The sequence below is a fragment of the Microchirus variegatus genome, assembly GCF_963457635.1.
Source record: "Microchirus variegatus genome assembly, chromosome: 17".
Taxonomy (NCBI): domain Eukaryota; kingdom Metazoa; phylum Chordata; class Actinopteri; order Pleuronectiformes; family Soleidae; genus Microchirus; species Microchirus variegatus.
Genome location: NC_139818.1, coordinates 4,254,359 through 4,280,812, shown reverse-complemented (window position 1 = coordinate 4,280,812; position 26,454 = coordinate 4,254,359). Strand labels below are relative to the sequence as shown.

The 26,454-nt window shown below is 39.6% G+C and overlaps 1 protein-coding gene across 1 annotated transcript in view; it reads right to left on the bottom strand.

The window, feature by feature from the left end:
• The window catches only part of LOC310939562 (integrin alpha-M-like), a gene marked incomplete at its 5' end in the record, with an annotated part of 75,557 nt that extends 56,607 nt beyond the window's left edge, over window positions 1–18,950 (bottom strand). The window contains 9 exons of the mRNA XM_083904337.1: window positions 5,631–5,704; window positions 7,143–7,293; window positions 7,822–7,972; window positions 8,240–8,385; window positions 8,548–8,675; window positions 9,477–9,591; window positions 18,463–18,533; window positions 18,621–18,718; window positions 18,844–18,950. Coding sequence (XP_083760463.1) covers window positions 5,631–5,704; window positions 7,143–7,293; window positions 7,822–7,972; window positions 8,240–8,385; window positions 8,548–8,675; window positions 9,477–9,591; window positions 18,463–18,533; window positions 18,621–18,718; window positions 18,844–18,950 — 1,041 coding nt within the window. The remainder of the gene's footprint in view (window positions 1–5,630; window positions 5,705–7,142; window positions 7,294–7,821; window positions 7,973–8,239; window positions 8,386–8,547; window positions 8,676–9,476; window positions 9,592–18,462; window positions 18,534–18,620; window positions 18,719–18,843) is intronic.
• Window positions 18,951–26,454: the final 7,504 nt, after the last annotated feature.

Sequence of the window (26,454 nt, the reverse complement as noted above, 5' to 3'; positions counted from 1 at the left end):
AATATAAGGAGAACTCTAAATGTAATAAATTGCATTAATAATCAGCGTAAACCTTCTCTTCTGTTATCCTTAGACACAGAGAAGGCTTTTGACAGGGTTGAGTGGAGCTTTCTCTTTTCTATTCTGGGGAAATTTAAAATGGGTGGTAACATAATGGATTGGATTAAAAGCATTTATAATAGCCCTAAAGCCACAGTCATAACAAATGGCTACTGCTCAGACTTCTTCGCTTTAACTAGAGGGACCAGGCAGGGGTGCCCTTTGTCACCTTTACTTTTCACTATGGTGGTTGAACCACTAGCTGCATTTGTTAGAGACAACACCGACATCCAAGGTTTTAAGTTTGACGCTAATGAACACAAATTGTCTTTATATGCTGACGACATTCTTTTATACGTTACTGATCTTGATAATTCTATTCCTCACCTCCTAAATACGATTAAAGAATTTGGTAGTTACTCAGGATACAAGATAAATTTTCACAAGTCCAATGCCGTCTTCCTACACACAACACCAACTGAAGAAATGCTCTCCTCTAGTGGGTTTAACTCTACACCGAAAGGCTTTAAGTACCTGGGGATATTTATTACTCCAGATCTGGATAATTTGGTTAAAGAAAAGTATACTCCCCTCTTACTCAGGGTTAAATCAGCGTTATCAAAGAGGGCCTCTTTACCACTGTCACTTTTGGGCAGAATAAACGTAATTAAAATGAATGTCCTCTTTTTCTTTTCCAGATGCTTCCATGTGCGCTATCAGTAGAGATTTTTTAATTAAATTAATAGCTGTCTCTCGAAAAAAAATTTGGATGAATAAAAAACCGCGGATCAGTTTATTGACTCTCATGAAGCCCGAAACTCTGGGAGGTTTGAGCTTACCCAACCTCCAATACTATTTCTGGGCAGCCCAAATAAGGAACTTGATTTCATGGTCAATGGAGAGATATGAATCTATGTGGGTTCAGATAGAATCAAAACCATTTGAACCACTGCCTCTCAGCTCCCTCCTATTTATAAACCATTTTGAAAAGATAAAAAATATGGACAAATGTTTCACTGTAATCAACACTTTACAAACTTGAAAAGATTGTAGAAAGAATATTGGCATTGTCTCTTGTACCTCTATACATTCTCTGATCTTCCAAAATCCAGATTTTAATACTCAAATTACTTTGGTCAATACATGTCAATGGACAAACGCTGGCATAATACATTTTAAAGACTTGTTAAATTGGAATTTGCAGACAAAATCCTTTAGCGAATTAAAATCAGAATATAACATCTCCAATAAACAATTTTTCAAATACCTACAAACTCGAAGCATTACGCTCACTCTCATTAAGGGAAAAAAAATACGGCTTGAGCTATCTGAAATGGAAGACACTTTGTTATCCTCAGATACAATAAAAGGAAAGATCAGTGAATTTTATAATATTTTAACAAAAGAAGGCCAATCTTCTTTCCAATTATTAAAGAAAATATGGGAGAAGGACTTGGGGAGAACCTTTGAGGATAATATATGGTTAAATATATGCAACAGAATTCATTTCCCATTTACAAGTAATACAATTAAAGAAGCTAATTTCAAGTTCATTTACAAAACCTACTTAACTCCATCAAAAATGCATAAAATATCAAAGGACATCTCAGCATTATGTCAGAGATGTAAAAAGGTGGAGGGGACATTCAGACAGATGTTTTGGGACTGCAATCTTTTAAATAGTTATTGGAGCTCAATCCACTCTTTTACTCAGTCAGTTATGGACATACAATTTGATTTGAGCAGCAGTTTATATTTATTAAATGATACACATAATTTACAGTTAGATCATAAAAAGTGCAGGATACTCATCTTGATTACTTATTTTGCAAAGAAATGCATACTTTTGTTTTGGAAGAATGATTCCCCTCCATCTTTCAAGATTTTCCTTGATCAACTGTCCTCATTCTTGCCCTTAGAAAACCTGACTTTGGAGAAATACAACCGTGGACATCTTTTTAAAGAATTTTGGTGCCCTATACTTTTGGGAATTTCGAAAGCATGATCTTGAATATTGAGAAATTATCAATGAACTTGTATGTCAAGAGTTGTATATATACGCTGTCCTTTTATTGTTATTTAGGGTATCATATCAGCTTGCCGAATGCCCCATGTACTTTTTATGTTTTCCTTTCATTATTTTTAATTTTTGTTTCTTATATATTTTTCCTTATATATTTTTCTTTTTACAATTTATTTCTTCCCTTTTTTTTGTTTTTTAATTGATTCTATTCTTTTATTTTTTATTATATTATTATTATGATTATTAATAATCATAATAATCATAATAATCATAATAATAATATTATTATTATGATTATTATTTCTTTCTTCTTTTTTTGATGGTTTATACCTCTAAGGGTGGGGGGTGGGAATAATACCCAAAAGAAAATTCTAAACTGTAAGACCGAGGATTAGTATCTTCATATGTTATCCGAATCATTTTCTTTTTAGAAATAAAAAGATATTAAAAAAAAAAAAAAAAATGATAAAGAAATTAACATTTAAGATTTAATTTTAAAAACATCCTGCATTAAAAAGGTAACAAAATCCAATTTGAAATGTCAGATTTGAAAATAAAATGCATTAACAGAAATGCTTTTTCGTTTTCAAAATGTAGCTGCATTTTTGACCATTAATAAAATTAATAATCAATATTAGAAAATGCATTTTAATTTTAATTAATTAATTTTAGTTAATTTTAACTTCAAGACTGCTTATTCTGTGCCTTAATTAAAAAGCAAAACAGAGAAAGGCTTTTTTCGTTTCATGTTCGCCGCAAAAAGTGTCAAACAAAATTCAGTTGGCATAGGAAAGTGACATCACTGGCCACTTGCCTTCTTCTGGCTCTGCTACACACCCACAGTGGAAGACCATCACGGACAGACTTCTCTGTTAAATATTGAGATTACCAGACATTTCCCTGGTAAATGTCGGAGATTAACCCACGTTTTAGGATTGTTAAAGCAGTTTTAACGGATGTGCTCTGGAGCACAGACTCCGTGTGACACAAACACTTACAGCTGCAGCGTCTATGCAGCTGTAAGTGTCAGCGGTGCTGTCCCTAAACACCCCAGACACCTTAAATATTGAGATCCCGATATTGAGATATTGAGATCAGCGCAGGAGTGGTGTGCCCCTCATCTGTCTGCACTAAATGAGGGGCACACAGTCCCGATAAAAAAAAAAATAGATGTACATGTTTTCTGTGATACAGAGTTCTGTGTCCGTGGTAACTTGCCCATTTTGAGCTACTTGCCCTTACTTCATGAGTCACCATAATGGTCCTTCAAAAAGCTTCAGAACGCCCCATTTTTACCTCAAATTTTCCAGGGGAAGGGGGGGGGGGACACCCTCAAAAAAAGAGCTCCTTTTGAGCTGGGCATGGACTCTGAATGGGAAGATAGTGAAAATAGTGATCATTAAAGAGGGAAGCACCTGCTGGTAGCATTCTGGACAATAAATGAAAAAACAAGTATTGTATTATGGCTGGCTAGTCTGTGTCTTCGTGGAAAGCCCTGCACAAGGAATCATGAAGTGCTCTAAAATGTCTTGGTAAACAGGTGCAGTGACATTTGTTTAAAAAAAACAAAAAAACAGTGGACCAACACCAGAAGATGACATTGCACCCCAAACCATCACAGGCTGCAGTTCTCTAGGTTGGTTGTGCATCTTTTTCTTCCACACTTTTTCCTTCCACCCAACGTTCTGTTAACATGCTTGGATACAGCACTCTGTGAACAGCCATCTTCTTTTGGGATGAAATAAAGTACTTAGAGTACTTAAGTCTGTGTGTAATGAATGTATATAATACACAAGTTTCACTATTTGATTTTAATTACTGAAATAAATTAACTTTTCCACGATATTCTAATTTATTGAGACCTGTATGTCTGGTTTTATCTTCTTTTTTGTCACCCAATCATTACTTTCCCACACTCACAAATATGTTTTAAAAGGAACATATATCTCTCACAGAGCTTGATTGTTCTGGACTCATTACCAGTATGTTTGTAGTTCACAGGTACTTGGTACTGGTACTCAGACCACATTTTGAGACCATTTAAAAACTAAACAAGAAAATCAATTTTTTGTGAATTGACAATGCGGTGATGTCATATTGGTGCCTAAACCCAACCACATTGAAGTAACTGTATGGCGTCATTATAGTGCCATATTCCGCGAGCATAAAAACATAATCAGCGAGCAGAAAGACCACTCTCCGCGCGCTCGCGAACACTCTCCGCGCGCTCGCGAACTCTCTCCGCGCGCTCGCGATCTCTCTCCGCGCGCTCGCGATCTCTCTCCGCACGCTCGCGGTCACTCTCTACGCTCTCGCTGTTTCTCTCTATAACTTCTGCTCGCTCGACTTTGCTGACTTTTGGCACTGGGGGGCGGGTATTGAATAGACGCCCCGTAACACCCCTCCTTTCTGATTGGTCACTTAAACGCCTGGGTCAGAGCCAATCCGAGGCAGAGTAGGGCGGGTCATCATTGCAGTTGGTGGCAGAAGAATGTGATTTAGAACGGCGGACGGAGATGTCAGAGAAAAAAGTGAAAGAATGAGTAGTATAAATAAAATTAACTTTTTCAAAACTACTCATTCTTTCACTTAATTAAAATGAAAAAGAAAAGGACATTTTAATAAAAATGAAAAAGACAAGGAGATTTTAATAAAATAGGTTGATTGATTGATTTATTATTCTTAACATGAAATGCAAATGCATTTCAGTTTAAATGTTAGACACGTTTTGCTTCCATAGAAACTGTTGGAGCTATTTATTTATTGTTATTATTTAGTGCTGTTTAGTTTAGTATTTTTGTTTAGTGAGTAGTTAGTTTTGGTTATTCTGTGCAACAGTGGCCTTTTGATTCACATAATTTGAAGTTTGATTTGAAATCATTATTTGTTTGACAAACGGCCACTACAGAAACTATGGGAACTATGAAAGTCTAGTCTGTTTTGATAACCCATGTGCTTTGATTTCAAGGAGCCTCCATCCTCCCTTGAAGCAAGTTCTTAATTTAAATATCTGTCTGTTCCTCTACTTACTTATTTTTTCTCCGTTCTAAATCACATTCTTCTGCCACCAACTGCAATGATGACCCGCCCTACTCTGCCTCGGATTGGCTCTGACCCAGGCGTTTAAGTGACCAATCAGAAAGGGGGGGTGTTACGGGGCGTCTATTCAATACCCGCCCCCCAGTGCCAAAAGTCAGCAAAGTCGAGCGAGCAGAAGTTACAGAGAGAAACAGCGAGAGCGTAGAGAGTGACCGCGAGCGTGCGGAGAGAGATCGCGAGCGCGCGGAGAGAGATCGCGAGCGCGCGGAGAGAGTTCGCGAGCGCGCGGAGAGTGTTCGCGAGCGCGCGGAGAGTGTTCGCGAGCGCGCGGAGAGTGGTCTTTCTGCTCGCTGATTATGTTTTTATGCTCGCGGAATATGGCACTATAATGACGCCATATAACTGTACTTAAACATATCTACATTCATGACCTGGTAATGCTCATCATGCTTAGGAAAGTGAAATTGAGAAGGTGTGTAGTTGTGTGGGGATGTACTTTTTGGTAGATAAGATTTATTATTTCAATTACCCCAGGGACAAAAGCAGCACTGAATCCCTCTTGAGCCATCTCCAATTTCAATGAGTCTCCACTGGTCTGAGATCCTGAAACACCAAAAGAAATGGGCATTAAACATTAATACAGCACAATACTGACCTGAATTTCACTGTAACATCAAAGGGATAGTTCAGCTTCGATAAGGTACACACTTGAGACACTGCTAGCATTAATGTTTATAGTACCTATTATGATTTTACTCCCGCCCTCATAGATAATCTTGTCGATAGTACAGCGGCCTCACTGCGTACTACATTAGATTCTATTACCCCTCTGAAAAAGAAACTGGTGAATCAGATGAGACGAGCACCATGGTTTAATTACAATACTCGCACTTAAAAATTCCAGTAACAGTAAGAATTTTATATCGCCTGGAAAGATGGTTTTGTAGCATACAAAAAACGCTATATAAAGCTCGAGCTGCCTTTTATTCTTCTTTAAGAATATTCACGTTTCTTCAACACTAGCCAGGCTGACACAGAGCCACAGCTCTACTGAACCACCCATTCCTTTAAGATTGAGCAGTGACCACTTTATTAACTTTTTTGTGAATAAAATAACATCAATGAGAGAAAAAAATTGATCATCTCCTCCTCATAGTGGCACTGACTCATTTTTTAGCACAAGAGCTTTAGAAGCACCAGATGTACAGTGAGACAGTTTCTCCCCTTTAGATCTCCCTGAGTTAACATCCAAACCATCAACCTGTTAGATCCCATCCCCACTTAACTGATTAAAGACAGACAAGGGAGGTGTGAGAGCGTTGGGGAGAAAGAGGGAGAGAAAGAGAGAGGGAGGGAGAGAGGGAGACACTAGATAGAAATTAGAAGCATAACACACTAAGGCAATAATGATAACATTACAACATTAACAACACTGATATGCATTTGTATAAGTACAGTACCATTAGAATTTGTTAACAACCACATATAGAAAAGGTGATCTTGTTTATATTGGTTCTATCATGAACCAGAGTTTGTCTGTGTGTGTATCTGTATGTCTGTGTATTCGCGCATCCATGTATATGTATGTGCGGAGGTTGTCACTTGGTGTGGTTGGGAATCCGTGGTGAAAACCGCGTCGCCGCCCCCCCAGAAGATCGGCAGTAACCCAGGCACCGGCCCCCTGGGCCAGGAGAAACCCACAGCCGCCCGACCCAGGGCCAGCTGCAAGTCCACCCCTTTCCTTATTAACTGGATATGTGCCCCAATTGACAAGGGTAGGTCACACTAAGTACATGATGCGGTTTTTTTCCTGAAATGTTTAAACTGCATACCTGATTTCCTGGATGTGTTCAAAAAAGGTGATTAAAAAAATAATCATAGTTTATGGTCATTATAGCATTTCTTGTCCAAAACTTACGTGCAGAATTGTAAGAACTTCCTGTTCACCATTTGACACCGTTATAAACAATATGAAATTATTAATGATTTACCTTTTAGACATACAAAACGTGTGTGTGCTATTTCAACTTTACATCTGTACCTTCTATAGCGAAAATTTGGTCTTTCAAATTATTCCTTATTTCTTCAAGTGCATCAAAGCTCCCCACTTGAAAGACATGGTTTTTCAGGGGATAAGATGCAATGGTTTCCAGTTCCTTTTTTGCGTCGGCATCACGGAATGCACTCCCCACCTACGGATGTTGAGAAAATATATTTATTACATTGTCTGGCCAAAAGACCATATTCAAGATGGGGCACAAGGCTACATGTGAAACTCTGTCAATAAAAATCACCTGGTCACTCCCAACTAAAATCTCAGCGTCTTCAGCACAGCTACTTACGACTCTGTCTCAGTGCCACTGTCTCCAAGCCACATGTGATAGCAGGTCTCACGGCCATCTTGTTGAACTTCCCTTCACTTCTGCTGCTATACTTCAATCACACATAAGCCTCGACACTCGTCTTCACCCACTTCACCCTGCCTGCACTCTCTTATTAACTTCTCTTGTGAACTGTCCATTGATGGGTGTCACCCGGGTATTTAAAATGTTGCTATTATACTCCTTGCATCTTTCACAACTTGTAGTTATGGTTAATGTGATCATGTGAAAGTAATTTAGGGTTAGAGTAAAAAATACAGATAAATGATAGTGGGTTCCAGGAGTACATGAGAAAGATAAAACAAACAAACAAAAACAATAATTGACTAAACAACATACCCCTATTGCAAATCGAACAATCTTTTTACTTTCAGCTAAGGATGCTGCAGATCCTAGGTCAATACGGTCATGAGATGCTCCATCAGTAATGACAATCAAGATCCTCTTCACATTTGATCTGGAACCATGTTGTGATGTGAAAATGTTGTTGCTGTCAAACCAAAGAAAGAATCATATCATTACATTTTACAATGAATTGTGTTTCACCTCACCAGTGAGGTTCAGCTGGTGAAGCACTGCCTTATTCAGAGTCAGATTTACAAATTAAGAACTCCAAAAAGTAGCATATTCACTATTCAATTGGCAGTATGCACATTGACTTCTGGTTATGTTTCATATCGCATCATCATTTACACACACAGGTAAGGCACATTTTTGGCTAAGAAAAAATCTTTGATAGCATCATATTAGCACTTACACCACATATGTGATGGCTTCAGCTGTGTAAGTTCCTCCCTTTTTTTGAGAAATATTATCAATTCTCGTCTCCCAATTACCAGATGAGAAAAAGGTGTTGAAGTAATAGTGGACATGGGGAGAACTTGAGAACTGTGCAACAGCAAACTGTGAAAAAAAGAGAATAAAAATAGAGAAATTATTTAGCAGTTATGAAAACAATTATGAACTTGTCTTTGTTTCTTTAAACACTGAACAAAAAATAATAAATCATGATAATAATAAATTCTGTAAAACAGTGTAACTGAAATTAAAGACATGGTCCTTTACCTGTGCTTCTTTTCCCACAAATGGGCGGACCAGGTTTTTGACAAACTTCTTCATTTTTATAAAATCATAATCAGATACGCTCCCTGAACCATCAAGGAGAAAAGCAATATCGGCTTCTGTTCGGCAGTCTGTCAAAGTCAAGATACAGAAATGAGAAGAGCTCCCAAATTTGAACATTCTTTCACCTTCAACAACAACAGAAGTACTGTAAAATCAAACCTCAACCTATAGGTACAGTTTATCAAGTTTATCACTCTCAGCCCCAAAAGGCCCATTCCTAAATTACTAAATGGAAGATGAAAAAATTAAGTCAACAATATCATAATATTGCAACATTGTCTGATCATTAGACAGCATTTTACAACAAGAACCCAACATTTCTAAACTGCCCACCTTCATACACCAAATTTCACTGAGAAAAACAACATTTTATGCATGCAGGGACACAGAAGTTGTCGGTTTTTACTTACAGCCTCATTTGATCAAGTTTGTGTTACTTTGGTTAATATAAATGACGAATTCTAAACACCAAAGCCACAAAATAACTAAATTGACTGTAACGACCAAGGCAGCAGTGGATCAATACCTTTGTATTCCATGACGTGATTTGATATTCTATATGGAATGTGCTGTGGGAGAGCAATTTACAAAGCAAAACAAACTTTAGTTTCTAATCAGAAAGACTGCCTTATATATCATAGACATATGATTTATTATACAAGGCTTTGGTTCAGTGTCTAAAATATTTTTTTGGGTGTCCCTAATGGCGACCATGATTTTAGTGAGAGCGTGCCTTTGTGTTTCACATGTTTTCAGTGCAGGGCCAAGCACAGTTAACCACACAAAAAACCTTGACTAATTTGAGTGGAGTGGGATGGAGACATCACACCTCCCTGTAATGTTTCACAAACTCAACATGGTGTATTTACCTCGAGGAGAAGGAGGCACAAGGGATCCAACACTATTAGAAAGTTGTATCTCAATGCATGCACCATTGTACATGGTGATACTTCTGCAGTCCCTTGGGATGGTTGGTCCACATACCTGAAACAAGACATGAATCATTAACAAATGATATGATGATTGTATCATGTTATTTCAAGCAACAACACAATAATAATACTTTTTATTTATATAGCGATTTTAAAGGGTTGCTGCTCGAAGACGTTTTACATACAGTACATTTAAAGGTCATAAAACATGCAAAGGCAAGAAAATACACAATCAAAATAAAATAGATAATTTGTCAAATATAAACTATAATAAAAAGTATTTAAAAATAGTTTATAATGCACAGGGATTACTCTGGTGGTCAGTAAATGTGTAAAAAGAAGTCTTATTTGTCTCAATGGCAGTACCAAAATTAATAAAATATGTAATACTGAAGAGCAGGCGTGTCAAACTCAAATGACCTGGGGGCCAGTGAGCATCTAGTCTGGTCAAGAGGGGACTGTTGTTGAAACGTGGGTGGGGAAAAAACAACAGTTCAGTCGCGAGTGAGTGAGCAATTCCATGATCATATTTCACAGAATTTCAAAATAAAAGTGCTTGTTTGTAATATGGAATGATGTTTACTTCACACTCACCACTTTTTGATGCCAAAAAAAATTATTAACATCAAAAACAGAGAAATAAATGTTATACATTTAATAATGAAGTGAAATATTACGGACAAATATATTTAGTCTATTCTATCACCTCACTGGTAGCTGTGCCTCAGACACATACGCTGTGTTTAAAGGAGGTCATGTTTTCATTATAACATGATACTAAGTGGTGGGCCACATGTAATTGACTGGTGACACGGGCCAGCAGTTTGACACCTCTGCTGTATTCTCTCTTGCATTATCAAGGCAAGGCAAGTTTGTTTAGCAAGTTTGTTTGTTTATTTGTATAGCACCATTCTTACACAAGGCAATTCATAGTAGGAAATACATTTGAAATTAAAAAACAATCAATTAAAAAATAAATTATAGAAATTAAAACCATTTACAACAATTTTAAATCAAGGATAAATACATTCAATTAAAAATCATTTGAAATTAAAACACCATCAGTTAAAAAATAAATTATAGAAATTAAAACAATCCAAACATTAAGCAATTTAAAATCAACAATTTAAAACATTAATCACGCAGAAATTAATGAAAATTAAAATCATTATTTTAAAATTATTAAAATCATTATTTTAAAATTATTTAAATCATTAAAAGGAAAGTTAAAGTGGTTAAAATTGGTAATATTAGAAAGCTGCAGTAAACAATAATGTTTTCAACACTGATTTAAGGCAGTTTGTGCATGCCTCAGGTGTTCAGGGAGCTTGTTCCACAGGTGAGGACCATAGAAGCTAAATGCAGCTGACCCTGGGGACGCTGAGTAAACCTGTCCCTGATGACCTGAGGGATCTGGATGCTTCATACCCAATGAGTAGCTCTGGCATGTATTTAGGCCCAAGACCATTTAATGACTTGTAGACTAGTAGCAGGATTTAAACTCGATTCTTTGACACACAGGGAGCCAGTGCAATGATTGAAGGACAGGTGTGATATGGTCCATTTTCTTTCTGTTGGTCAGGACTCTAGCAGCAGCATTCTGGATGAGCTGCAGCTGCTTGAGTGATTTTTTACTGAGACCTGTAAAGACACCATTACAATAATCTAACCTACTAAGAATAAATGCATGAACAAGTTTTTCCATGTCTTGTTTAGACAGAAATCCTTTGATTCGTGCAATGTTTTTGAGATGATAATAGGCTGATTTAGTGATGGGGCTGTTACAATTCAGGTCTGAGTCCATAACTACACCAGGATTTCTGGCTTGGTTGGTGGTTTTTAGTGTCATTGAGTCACGTTGGCCACTGACCTCAAGCCTTGGGACCAAAAACAATGACTTCTGTCTTTTCTGCATGTAAGACCTTAATAAGTGCAGTTTCAGTGCTGTGGTGTGGTCGAAAACCTGACTGGAAAGCACTGAAGAGATTGTTTTGGGTCATGAAAGAGTGAATTTGTTGATAAACAACTCGCTCAATGATCTTCGATAAAAATGCAAGGTTCGATATGGGTCTGTAGTTAATTACTAATGAGGCAGCCAGATTAGGCTTTTTCAACTGAGGTTTGATCACTGCAGTTTTCAGGGCCTTGGGAAATTGTCCTGATAGAAGAGAAGTGTTAACTATCTTTAATACATCTGGAGCAACACAGTTGAAGACATCTTTCAGGAAGCTTGTAGGCAGCACATCAAGACAGCAGGTTGTGGATTTTAGATTCTGAACCATTTATGTCAGAGATGTGTAGTCTACGAGTTGAATTTTTTCTAGATTTCTAGACGGCTGAGGAGGAGCCACATACTGTTTGTCTTATCCCCTGAATTGTATCTGTAAAAAAAGCTGCAAAGTCATTGCATGACGACTTGTTGGACAGCAGTTCTGGAGGGAGAGATACTGTAGGGTTTGTCAGTCTGTTGACAACAGTGAATAAAGTGCGGGCATTTTTGGTGTTATTTCTGATAATCTCAGAGAAAAAAGACTGCCTTGCCGTTCGCAATTCTTGGTTATAGATGTGAAGGCTATATTTATGGCTTGGCTTTATAAATGTCATAATGTACCTGGTGTTTCGTTTTTCACCATCTGCGTTCAGCCTGCCTACACTCTCTTTTTTGAGCTTTCACCTGAGTGGCGTTCTTCCATGGTGACTTTTTTCTTCCAGAGATAGCTTTGGTCTCAACCGGAGCAATGGCATCCATAACAGTTACAACATTGGAGAAACTATTCACAAGGTCATTAACAGAGGCTGAGGGCAGACAGGGTGATGGTATAAAAGTGAATAATGAGTGAATAATGTACAGGTGTTATTTTTAATAGACCGCTTTCTTATCACCTCGCTTCTCCTTTGCTAATACTAGCAGGGATGGTCATTTTATAATGAACACAGTAATGATCAGAAAGAGCAACATCAGAAATGTTTAGACCCTTGGAAATAATTAGATCCAATGTATAGCCCTTGTTATGTGTTGGATCTGTTACATGCTGTGAGAGTCCAAAGATATCAAGAATATTTAAGATTTCTTTGGCACGTCTATCATTGACATTATCAACATGAATGTTAAAATCACCCACTAGAACCACCCCGTCAAACACTATGTAAATAATAGACAGTAGTTCAAAAAACAGTGCATTATATTTTGGGGGCCTGTAAATGGTTAGAAATATTGCACGACAGGAGGCTCTCGACTGAACAGCAACTTATTCAAAGGATTTGAAATCTCCATACAGCATTTTCTTGCATTGGAAAGTTTCATTAAACAAAATAGCGACTCCATCTCACTTCTTATCCACTCTAGCTTCACTAATGAAGCTGAAGTTAGGAGGCGTTGATTCGATAAGAACTGCTGCACTATTTTATAACCAAGTTTCCAGGAGAGAAAGTTGCAGTAGGCCGGGGTGTAAATTGTGTCCCAGCGATGACCAGCTTGTTCATGAAATGTTCATGAACTCCAAGAGGGGGGACGAGGGTGACAATATGCACAGCGGATGGTGAACTAGGTGGGGTTTTGGGGGGGTGTAGAAAGTGGATCTTCACAGGCACCTTTTGGTGTTGAGGATAGAGAATCCACTTCCTGCTCGCCCTGACGTCGCTCACGATTGTAGCTCACTTCAGCTGAGAGCTGTGCTCGGTCTCCTTCATGGTGACGTTTATCGTCTGACTGTCTTGGTCGAGGGAGCAGATTGGTGACGCAAGCAGAAAAATATGTTGGACATAAGCAGTTTGGATCCTGATCTGTTTAGGAAGAGTCCATCTTGCTTTAAAAGATGTCTGCGTTTCCAAAAGAAATTTAAGTTGTCCAAAAAATGCACTGAATTGACATCACATACTTTAGAAAGCCATGTGTTCAGGGCCTTCAGTCTGCTGAATCTCTCAGCACCTCCTCTGACAGGTGGAAGGGGGCCACTGATCAGGACCTCAACATCTAGGGAGCCGACTGTGTTCAACAGATCAGTAAAATTTTGTTTGACCATTTCCGACTGCTGCTTCACAACATCATTCATCCCCATATGCCAAATGATCTTTCTAGCAGTCGGGTTTGCTGCAAAAATACCAGAGATTCTTGCTTCAATGTCAGGAACCATATCCTTGGGAAAACAGAAAACATTTATGTTTCCACTGCACATGAATCTCACATCTTTGACAATCAGAGTTTGGGGCCCAGTCGTTATCTTTGACTGCGGCCTGCTAACTTCTGATTTACGTTCCAACCTTATGTGGCAGGTTGAGGGTAGCTCCACCTCTACTCTAGTTGATATCACCTGTGTCTGATTGCGCAGTGGTGCCACCTGTTAAGTGGTCGGGCTTCGGCGGGTGCGCACACTATTGCCTGGCGTTCAGCAGGAGAGGGCTCATTCTGGTGTGCTACGGTGGTTTGCACCGAGCTGGGATTTGTACAATCGGCTGGTGTTGGCCGTACTGCTGTCTTTGTGACGAGGTTGAGAACTGCGGGGTCGGCTCGTTCTGGCGCGCTACGGTGGTTTGCACCGAGCTGGGATTTGTACGTTTGGCTGTTTTGGGAGCTGGATGCTACGCTTTTCGTTCAGCTGCTGAGGCCACAGTTTATCTCTCCTCCTCCCCCATGCGCTCGGTGTGGGGCTGCGCTGCACGGCTCTGACGCGGGCTGCCAGCCTGGGCATCGTAAAGCTGTCCACAGTCCCCAGCCCTGGTGCGGTTGCTTCGTCTCTGCCACCGTTTCCTCTGCTGCTGCGGGTTCGACATCTCAATTAAAGTGGACACTATAGTCGTGCTGTGCGCCCACGCAGCTTCGGATTTTCAATACCGCCACAACTCTTATTACTTGATTAATTTTCTCTCTTTTTTGTCTCTGTTTGCTTATTTGGTTTATTCTTTTGGGTTGAATATTTTCGTTTGTTTATTTACTTTACTCAGCTGTCGTTTGTTTATTTAGCCGAAGGGAATCTTAAGCCTGGTCCCTGTCCACAGCTGAGTGTTGGTGTTTTGTGTTTATGTTATTTTGTTTCTTGATATATTGTATTTGGTTTTTATTATTTAATTAGTTATTAGGTTCATTTCGTTGTCTGTTGCTGTGTGTGGTTTTGTATGACTCTTGTTTTAACTGCATGATCCAATTGCCTGAGTGTCCCACTAAAAGCGGTATTTTCTTTTTCTTTGTTTTCTTGTGCAGGACAGGAGCGGGTACAGCAGGTGGCAGACTCCCCTGGTGGTGGTTCCCCTCTCACTTCCCTGAAGTTGGTGTGGCACGTGGTGGTTGGTAGTGGTTTTCTTTTGGTTTTGAGTTGTATTTCTTTTGTTTTTTAGTCTGTCCGCCAAGCAAAGCCTTAGCCCTGGTCCTGTCATTTATTTATCCTTTTGTTACCACAATTTATAGTGCTTTATTATTTTGGCACTGTGATTGGGTAATTGACATCTTTCTGCTCTTTTAACTCTAATATATTGGTTTTAATTTAATAAAATGTGTGTACTTGGAAGTCCATCTCTCATGTCCTCTTTAAATTAAGCGGTGTTATGAATCTGTGTGTAACTTCCTAGTAAGAGTGGTGATCGTATTTCCTGGGGTGTAATTCCCCAGGTGGTGTTGTTAAGCAACTCGATTCTCTTGCCTCGTTTGTTTTGCCACACTTACTCTTCTCAGTGGTGATGAGATGTTTCCAGAGTCATCAGATGGAGATGCAGAATCCTGTATTAGTGGAGCAAATCTGTTGTGCATGTTTACAGTGTGTTGTAGGGGATGTTTGCTGTTGGCCTTTCGTAGCAGATGTCCACGGTTGTGTCCTGCTCTGCACTAGGGAAGAGGAGGAGGAGGATGGTAATGCTGGCCAGCCGGTAGCATCAGAGATCTCTGGGTGGACAGTTCTGCCTGTTATTCGTCCACCCATGTCCCACGGGACATATTTCTTTTTTGACTTTGCCCCAAGAGTGTTCCAGCGAGGGCCTCCATGTGAAGATTTACTGCGAAGATCACAGCCCTTCTGTTTCTTTACAGTCTTATCAGTGCTAACTAGCTGTCTGTTAGCATTCTCTTGTGCGCTCATTTGTGTGAAAGGAAGAATGGTTTCATTTCCACACAGTCCTTTAATCTCCACATTTACTTCTAACCTTTGGATTTTTGTTTCCAACAAAGTGGTCTTCTGTACAAGTTTATGGAAATCATCAGTGGAGAAGGGTGGCATCCTGTTGCTACTTAGCCTCGGCTATGTAGACTGACTGAAGTGTAGGCTTGAGCCAATGATAGGCTGCACGCATGCGGTCATGAAGAAGCTGAAAAAACTTTTGAAAAAGGCTTCCGTCAACTTAATCCACAAGCTCCAGATGATATATTGGTATCCAGGACCAGGATTCCATAAAAGGGAAAAGATAGGAGTGAAAAAAAAATAGAAAGTAAAGAAGAAAAAGTGGAGAGCGAAGTGGAGAGCAGCTGTACAGCACGGTTACATCAGCACAAACTTATATCATTTGATGTATTGAGCTAAATATTAAAATCTAATTAGTAACTGAGCTGAACTTTTGGGGGTGTTTTAAAAGAGAATTCCTCTAATAATCAACTGAAAAGTTGAGTTTTTATTTTTTAGTACAGATCACCAGTCCATCGCAGGGCCAACATACAGAGACAAACAACCACTCACTCTCACACTCACACCCAGTGTCAATTTAAAAGTGCCATTAGAGTGTCTAATTAACCTCTGCATGTGGGAAGGAACTGGAGGAAAAACTCCACACACACAGGGAAAGCCGGGATGCATACTGGCCAACTTCTTGCTGACCAAATGCCCCACCATGTGGCCCCATCTAGATTCAGTCAACCGTGATTGCTCAACATTACTGAACACGCATAAATGTAATGGGCTAATCCTACTGTACTCTCTACACTCGAATTCCCTTTGTACTTTGTCCACAGAAGCACTGTTTCTATGGCTCTCACTGAACATGATTCTGCTCTGATGCCTGATATTTCAACCTCCACTGAAACCTTAAGATAGATTTATGGTCGCCATAGTGTGCTGGGATCACAACAAAAATTATGTGATATCCTGTGTCGGGCCGGGGGCATCAGCTCCAAAAGGTTTTCGTAGCAGTTTTGACCTGTGACTTTGGACCTTCCTTTTGCCTGCCCCTGCTGGATTTGTTTGCCTCGTGGATTGACTTCCTGGTTTGACCACTGCCTGCTTATTAAACACTGTTTTTGCAACGGAACTGCTCTGCATCTGCTTTTGTGTCATACTATTGGGTATGAACCCAGCCGACACTGAGAAGCTACAGTGTGAGTTGGCAGCACAAGCTGCTTTATAACACCATGAGAGACATTTCGCTGCCATGACTAACTGCTCTCCAGCAGTCTTCTGAATGCCACAACCAACAGTTGGAGACTCTGAGCGGTCGGCTTCAGCAACTTGAGCTGGTGGCTTGAGACCCCCGACAGGTTTAGACGCCGTCATCGCCACGGCCATCCGCATTGAACAATCCACACATTGATTGGAGAACTGGTTCTACAGTGGAGTGAACATTGTCATGCAGTGTGTCTGTAATCTGCTTTGTCACCTACTCTCAACATCTCTGCCTCTGAACAGTTCCCAGATCTCTCCAGTGTCCCATCCGAGTACTGTGAGGTGTTTAACAAAGTTTGGGCCACCTCACTTCCTCCACAACGCCCGTATGACTGTGCCATTGACCTCCTCCCTGGGTTCATCACCGCAGAGGGAGATATTTTTCTCTCTGTCAGCTCCATAAACTAAGGTCATGGACGAATATATTAACAACTAACTGGCAGCGGTCATCAACCGTCCGTCCTCGTCTCTTTGTGGATAAGAAGGACAAATCCCTCCGGCCATGCACCAACTATTGCGGACTTAACAATGTCACAGTTAAAAACAGGTACCCCCCTCCTACTCATCTCCTCTGTGTTTGAGTTGTTGCAAGGGGCTTCTGTGTTTTCTCAGCTTGCTCTCACAAATCACTTTGTTCGCATTCAGATAAATAGTTATGCCTTTTGGACTAACTAATGCCCCCACTATATTCCAGGCCTTGGTGAATGATGTGCTCCATGTTCTCAATGTGTTTGTGTTTGTATATCTCGATATTGAGTTGCATTGAATCCCAGACACCATCCATCTGGTCCAAGCAGCTTCTATGGTTTGAATATGTTCACGATACACTCCACATTTTTCAGTAGTCTAGGGAATACCTTCATTGTTCCCCGAGCAGGAACGAGAAGCAAGCATCCCATACAAGCCAGCCCAAACCAAGTATTGAGTAGATATAAATGAACATAGTTACCAGAAGGTAAGTATGTTCAGGTAAGAAACGGTTGTGTGCTTTTTTTTTTTTTTTAATTGGTCTTATGGTATAATATAATATTTTGAGATGCACCTGTACTTCACTGATATAGTGACATTAGATTAAAATTGAGCGAGATATAAGGTGACTCTTATTATTATTAAAATTTTTTTTTTAATTATTAACAGTATTTGCGGACCAGGTTGAGAACCATGGGCCAAGAGGAAAACTATTTATGTGGAGGTTGTCACCAATTAAGTAATGCAGTAATGTAAAGGAATGTGTTTCCTCCTACCATAGATTCCTATTTCATCAACTTAATCAGTCACAACTAGTACACAACAGTAATTAGTTGGGTTACTGGTGTATTTTAGCAGTAGTTTCCATGTACTTATTACTGGTTGTAATTACTCAATCATGTAGAATTACCAAATATAAAAAAAAAGGTTTTGACACTTCATGTTCCTTTTTCAACAGATAAACTGAAGTCTGTGTCACATTGTAAACTACTAACTGTGCACCATGGATGGAAGTCCATTGAGAAACAGGAGTTGTTTTTCAGTAAGTTCACATGTGTCATTTTGTGAATTCAAGAAATCTTTGTCGTTTAATAACTCACCATAGTTGTTTGTGTGTCAGGGTCACTTGTCATTGTCAAACCAAGGGACATGTTGACTGCATATTCTGGCACTGAAGAAAAACATGAATGTAAACAAAACATTTTAATTATGTTTTTCAGGAATTCCAGTCAAGACATTCAGATGAATAGTTTCCTACCTCGAATTTGCACATTTTGACAGGAAGCAGAGGAGCACCTATATATTTGCCCTCTTCCAATTGGTGAGTACTGTGCAAGTGGAGCACTGACAAGCACGCTGAGGAAATATAAACAGGAACAAACATGTAATGGAGCATGTGTAGTGAATAGAGAGTGACCGTTTATCCACTCTGAAATGTTTGCTCATGTGACCACAGCCAGGAAACATGACATCTGACTTACTCCAACTGTCTTTGCACCACCTGGTACCCAAACTCTGTAGCATCATGACTCCATGACTTCCAGGCCACGGGATCAATATTGAAACAAAGTCCTGTTTTTAACACTGACAAATGACAAAAGACAATATTGTGAAAAATATGTCATTAAAAAAAACAGTGTACATTGTTAAAAGATAATTCATGTTTTGTTTTGTTTCTTTTAAGTATGGCTGTATGATTTACTGACACATTTAAATATATATATATTTTTTTATTATTCACTTTTTTCTACTTTATCTTACTGGTAGACCGGCTTTTCCAAAATGAAACTGAAGCTAATCAACAAGTTATTTTACCTCTTCTTGCTCGTTTCTCCTGGTACCGGGGGCAGCGTCACATGCACCCACAAAAGCGTCATAAAACCATGTCTAACTTTAATAAACACAGACATGCTGCATGCCCACATAGAGGTCAGACACTCAGCTAAAAGCTCATGAAAACCATTCTTATGTTCACGAAACGCAGTTAAAACACCGATGGATCAAACCAGCAGGTGCGAAAAACACTGTCACAGTGCACGCATTGAAAAGCGGCAGCGGAGCATCAGCGTGATTATGTATACAACAAAAAAAGTGTTGGCTAGACAGTGGAGAATCCACATATTCCAACAGTACCAGATCCAGCCCCAAAATAAGAGCAGAACAACTCACTCTCAAGAAATACAACCAGAAATGTTGTCTTACCTTTGCTGTTTATCAAAACAAATTATTTCCACCGGAACAAAACCCCTTCTAATGAAGAACTACACTTTACAGCATGCTTTGGGGACTATTCACAGTCTGATTGATCATTCCATAGCAACATTAGATTGTTCTGAATAGAGAAGGGCGAATGTCTGCACAAATGCGTCATACACATTTATGTACTTTTGACTTGCTAATGAAGTGATTAACACGCATTTGGAGACAGGGGCCTGATTCTACCGGTTTAGAGGTTTAAAACTAGCTGTCAATCACCCAAATTGACCAAGGTAAGCCAGAGCTATGTTGCTGCATAACTTAACATGCTGCAGAGTCAGAGAGTTGTTATTACCCTCCGCACGGGGAGCATCGATTTACAGCGAGTTGTCATACTTTTTTTTATTATTCAAAAGATTTCTCTTTACTAAAACCTCTGTAATTTTACTCTGCTTAACTTCAGCAGAATCAGACTCATGTCCACATGTTGTTACATGACCTCCATGCGTTTTAAGCTCCTACTGCGGAGATTCACTATTTAGTTTGGGCATGTCATTTTCGAGAACTCCAAAATGAGGGTCAGGGAAGAAGAGGTTAACAAGATGTAACTGGATGGGCACGTGACCCGCATTGAAATCACCAGGTAGAATTCACTCATTGCGTCATTGGTCCCTCAACAGCACTTGGGTGTCATCTGGATGGTTATGGTAATCACTGTGGTGTACATTAGGACCCTGTTTCTTTTCTCATATTTTCCCAGCCACATTAGGCCCCCAGCCCTAGCCCAGGTGTTTGAGGGCGTGTAGAGTACGTTGAATGTGCGGATACAGTCATACAAAAGTGATCTTATTTTATTTTTAGTCATATTGTGACAATAAAATAATTGTTTAATTGTGGAATCACGTCGCATCTCTAGTGCTTGTGAATCTGTGTCCTTAATCTGCTGTGAGCCCTAACATGGGCGGAATTACTTTAATTAGTTATATATATATTATATATATATATGATATATTTAACTGAAATTTCTTATCCAAACAACCAATGATTTATAAGGGAAAATCATGAAAATTTACAGGGGTGCCCAAACTTTTGTATACTGTATTTTCATCATCTGTTTTTGTTGTTTCATGAAAACAAAATATACTGTATATACTTAAGAGAGAAGGATCAAAGATAGACACATATTTCAAATATCAAATCAAACTGCCTTGCTGCCGCAGACACTGATGAATTACATTGAAGTGGCTCTGTGGTGTATTGTGGATGGATCAGTCTGTTCCTGAATTAGCTGATGATTTGCTAATAACTCTCAGCTCGTTGCTAAATCATTTACATCACAGTCAATACTTCATATACAAAGCTGTGCCATTCACACATGATTCAAGCACATCAGCACGTTTCTAGCTAGTGAACAACAATGCAGCCACATAGCGTTCTGAAACGTACTGTGGATTATTAAAAGAAAAAATGTCCCTGTACGTGACTGAACACTAACGTTACTTAGATTAACGACATTCATGAAAACTCACCATAAGGAGATAGAGCGGTGCTGGCGTCACGACATCATCTCAGACAACTACTGTGTCTGTCCTGCTCTCTTTCTGCCACTTACTAATCTGTTTGTTGTTTTTGTGACGATGAAGTCTGTTAACACGTTAGCTTAAAGATTGATAGCTTAAAATGCTAATAAGTCCACTCACCGAGCAGAAGTGAGATCTGTGTCTGTCTTTTGTTAAGAAGTTTATCCACAGTTTTGAACCTTTTTGTTTGGTTTTCCTTGCCTTCCTTTGGTCAACAAAGCTTTGATGACAATCTTGCTTTGATTTTGCACTGCACATGATCAATACCTGTTAGAAAGTTCCACATACTCTCTCTCCCCCTCCGCTCCCTCTCTCTCTGTGCATGCATATTAAGTAGCCATGTGTATTCTCTGTCAGATGATTGGCTGAAAAAACAACAAAAGCTCTGGAATGTGAGATCCACACCCAAACTAGGAATGATTCACAGCGATCAAACAACCTTAATTCAAATACAAAGTTTATGGTTTTAAGACCCACAATACTGTGAGTTGAAGAATGTACTGGCTTCTTACAAACTTCAAGTTGAACAATTTAGAAAAAAAAGAAAATCCCTCATTTGAAAAAAGAAAAACTTTTTTCATGTTTTGCGCTGGGCCGACTCGCCCTCTTTGGCCGTGTCGGGCCACAATTTATCACTCCATACTCCTGAATAGATTATCTTCCATTGGCATCACTCACACCCACCCGGCACTGGTTTCTCTACGGCTACACTTAATTCAGCTGAAATCATTCAGATCCCAGCCCTCCACCGTCAAAACAGGTGTGCCCAAGGGGTCAGTCCTGGGGCCCCTTCTTCTTTATCATCTACCTCCTTCCCATTGGCAATATCTTCTGCAAATTTGATATACACTTCCTCTGTTTCATGGATAACCCCTCAGGTTAAGAGTTTAGGTGACATCCTCAACAGCTCACTATCATTCCAATTCCACATGGCCAGGTTTGCATATTACCATCTTCGCAATGTTAATTGACTCCACCCTTCCCTTACCCTCTATACAACTTCAATAGTTGTTCACAGACCTGTCACCTCCCGCATAGACTACTTTAACTGTCTCCTCTCTGACCTCCCTCACAAATCCCTCCATAAACTTCAACTAGTCCAGAATTCAGCTGCCCGCATCATCACCAAACCCTCTCATTCCACCACATCACCCCCATCCTACAACAACTCCACTGGCTCCCGGTCAATTTCAGAATTGAATAAAAAATCCTCCTGCATGCCTTCAAAGCAATCCACAACCTCACCCCTCGGTATCTGTCTTCTCCACATTGCCACCGCCTGCCACTCCCTCAAATCTTCCTCCTCCCACCTCCTCACTGTGCCCTCCGCCCACCTCAGCACCACGGGAAACAGAGTTTTCAGCTGCTCTGCTCCAGATCTCTGGTTTCACACCCCAACTCTGACTCCCTTCCCCTCTTCAAATTCAGACTCAAAACCCACCTGTTTAAAATCTCTTGACTAATTCAGTATTTATAACCAATAAAGTGGGATTTTTGTGCAGCCTGATGTCTTAATTTAGGGTGCCATTCCAGGGTTATGGGAGTTATAACTATACCTTTTGTTATAAAACATTTAAAGGTGAAGTAAGTAGTTTATAGTGCCATCTAGAGGAGAGGCTGAAATTTACAACAAAGAACTGCTCCTCTGCTCACCCCCTCCCTTTCCTGAGAGATACGGTATCCTCAGCCGTTCCTCGTCATCTTTCTCCGTGTCAGCAGGTGAGGCGAGGGAGAGGGCGAGCTACCACGGCCGTAGCAGACGAAGCGGAGAGAGTGGAGGCGGGACTCCCGCTACAAGTAAAGAGATGCTTGATTTTTTCTCTCGCGTTTGTCTATACAGGCTCCCGTAGAAACATGGCGTTGTGGCAATGCAGTAGCGGCCCGTGACCATGTTATTTTACATGACTTTTAGAAACACTACGAAATGAAACAAAGAATATTATATAGCGACTAGACAATGCAGGAGCACATAATATGTATACAAAAGTGGATTTTGGGTCATATAAACCCATAAATACTACAAAGTGTCCCTGTAAACAACTTCCCTTCAAAAGTGCAACAACAGGTCCTTTTTGGGTTTTGGTATCAAGATTATTAAACCCGTCTGCATAGTTGGGGATAAACAACCTTTCTGAATACATTATAAAAATAGTTTGTATAATATTCTTTCAACATCCTCCCACAAAGGGAGAGAAGGGAGAGACTAAGGCTGAATCCCAATTCCACCCCCGAGGGGTACGTAGCCCTTCGGCTTGGCCCTACCCCTTAACCCTAATGAGAAATGAGACAGCCCTACCCCTCACATGAATGCGCAAAAACAAGGGGTAGGGGGAAGGGGGAGGGCTAAGGGGTGGAATTGGGATTCAGCCTAAATTGCACCTGATCCTATGGGTCATTCATTCTTTCATTTATTGCACTATTTTCTTAACATAAATACGTACACTTATTTGTTTAAGTTTAAGTGTTTTAAAAAAATATAGATGCTAAACCATTCATTTGTCCTACTCCAGGCAGCAGCGGTTCAGATGACACAAAGCGGTGTGTGGTTTGTGTTTGTCGAGCAGTTTACAAACCCGAGAGCACGGATGTGTCAGTGGGTTGTGGTGAACGTAGCGTGATCAGACAGCTGGACAGAATCAGGTAATCAGTCAGCTATACAAGTACGTTTGTAACCTTGAACTTAAAAAAAATTACAAAACTTAAACTGTGATTGTGGAAAACCCGTAATATGTATCAAAACCTTGAATTAGGTGATAAAAGTCCCAAGTCTTGTGACCTGTTTCAATCATGTTTCTAGTTTCTAGTATAAGTATGAGGACACTGTGAGGCTCCAAAGTGGGCTTGGTTTTTCTCCTTTTGGCGACCTTTTTCCATTCATGTCTATGTGTAACTCGTTAAGAGGTTTTTTGCGATTTGTGTTGCCATGGTCATGTGAAATGCTTAGAAAAGTCATAGCACACTATTCCTGATCAAACCGCACGTTTTGATATAACCTGTGTTGGGGTTTTCTCAAAGCTGCGGGACAAGTTGTGTGGCAGGTAAATTCGAAGAACAATAGATGCTTGCTCCACAATGCATTCTAGCCAGAACAGTAGTATATAGACTATACCTCTTAGTTCCCATACCTGCCACTAGGGGCAAACATATCAATTTAATATAAACCTAATTAATTATGCATAAAATTAAATTGAAAACATTTTTTTAAAAATGCGCATGGGCGAGGGGAGGAGTAAGGCAGGAATGCCCCTCCTTAAGGCTGTAATGCATCAAATGTTGATATTAATGTTTTTAGGGTTATAAGGAGCTTATCCAGGGATGTGTTCATGACCCCGGTTACAGGCAGGAAGTAAATTAACACAAGGCTAATTATGGTGTAATGCATCAAACAGTGACATTAATGCTTTAATCGGACAATGGTCCCTTTTTTACAACCCGTTACAGACAGGATGTATGTGTGTGTGTGTGTGTGTGTGTGTGCGTGTGTGTGAGAAAGAGAGAGAGAGAAAGAAATATTTTAATAAAAGAAGCTTGAATAAGTTCTATCGTATTCATGTATATTACACCTTTATCACCATATCTATTTTCTGTGCTCACTCTACAGCATACCCTAAAACAATCTACTTCAACACATAAATCCAGTTTTTACTCTCCTCTGCCAATAGGCCCAACATTTCTATCTCCAATGTGCCTATCTAATAGAGTTCTTGTCAAGACTACAGCTATGTACCCTATTCCTAGTTTTGGATACAAATGTAAGCTAAAAGGCTTAAAATGTATTTTATTCCAGATCTTACGAGTCAGGGTGTGTGTGTGATTACCCCACCCGTCTGAAATGTGTACCAAACAGGGTTTCTCATCATTGGCCAGCATGGTCGGACAGAGGCAACATTTTGTGAGTCATACTAGCCAGGGTAAAGGTTGCTGGTCTGGCAAGAAAGGAAGTCAGGAGTGGTGTGTGTGTGTGTGTGTGTGAGAGAGAGAGAGATGAGACACATTTAAGGACAGGATATGTGAGAGATAATTTAAGAAAATAAGCTTTGATACTTTAAATCTTATTGATTCACGTATATTATACTTTTATCAACATCTCTATTTTCTGTCCTCAATCTTACTGCGTCCGCTAAAGCAACATCCTTCTACACATACATATAATCTTTAGTGAGTGAGTAAGGAGCACCCAAGTGGTGTGCAGTATGATGAGGTCTTTTGAAACACAAGTCAATTTAAAATGGTGAGAAAGGAAGGTTTTGGTGAATAAAGTATTTGTTTTTCAACAGGCAAACACCAATCTACTTGTGAAATCACATTCAAATGTTTCAGATAAACAGTGTTTGACTTTTACAGGGTTGGAGAGTTTTGTATCTACTGATATTCTCTTTAGAGACTAAGGTGGCCCTCAAATAGTGTTTCAGATTAACGTTGTTTGACTATTTGTACATTTTTGGAAGAGATTTTTTGTTTTAAACAATCTATTTACAAATAAAATGAAGGGACTTTACGTTTAAATAAAGTAAAGGATATATAAAATAAGGAATGTCTGAACTGGCTAGAAAGAGTGGACATCTGTTTATGATAAGGATGTGTGTGATGATCCAAGTGTGAAACTGTGGCCCAAATTAGTGTTTCTCGTCATCAGTGACATTTTAACACCATAGGTGAGTCTGGCATAGGTATTGTTTGGAAGTTTGTTTCCGACCAGGCAGACCCAGTGACGGTGGACCCATTTCCAACCCGTTTACGAACAGCCAGTTTGTGTGGGTGTGTGTGTGTGTGTGAGAGAGATATATTATTTAAAAAAAAAAAGAATGAATGCTCTTTAATACTTTCAATCGTATTCATACATTCATTCATTCATGCATATTATACTTGCTATTTTTGTCCTCGCACTTACCGACTCCACTAAACAATCTACATAGGCATCATCTAGGCACTCTCCCCCCAGGTCACTGCTCCTATCTAGGGGAATTCTTGTAGGGACCACTTCTATGTATCACATTCATAGTATTGGATACAAATGTAAGATAAAAGTGAAGTTTCTTTAAAAATAGTTTGTTTTTACTGATATTCTAAGCTGGCTGGCAGAGAAAATGATGGTGGACCCATTTATGACCCGTTTACGATCAGACAGTGTGTGTGTGTGTGTGTGTGCAAGAGGGTGGGGGGTGGGGGGTTAGAGAGAGAGAGAGAAAGAGATTTTGATTTTTAAATAAACTTTATTGACTCATACTAGAATCAATCTTTACTCATTCATACACACAAATTAAAAACTCTTTTTTCCTTTTTTAGAACAGCTGTCTAGAGAAGATCAGCTCATAA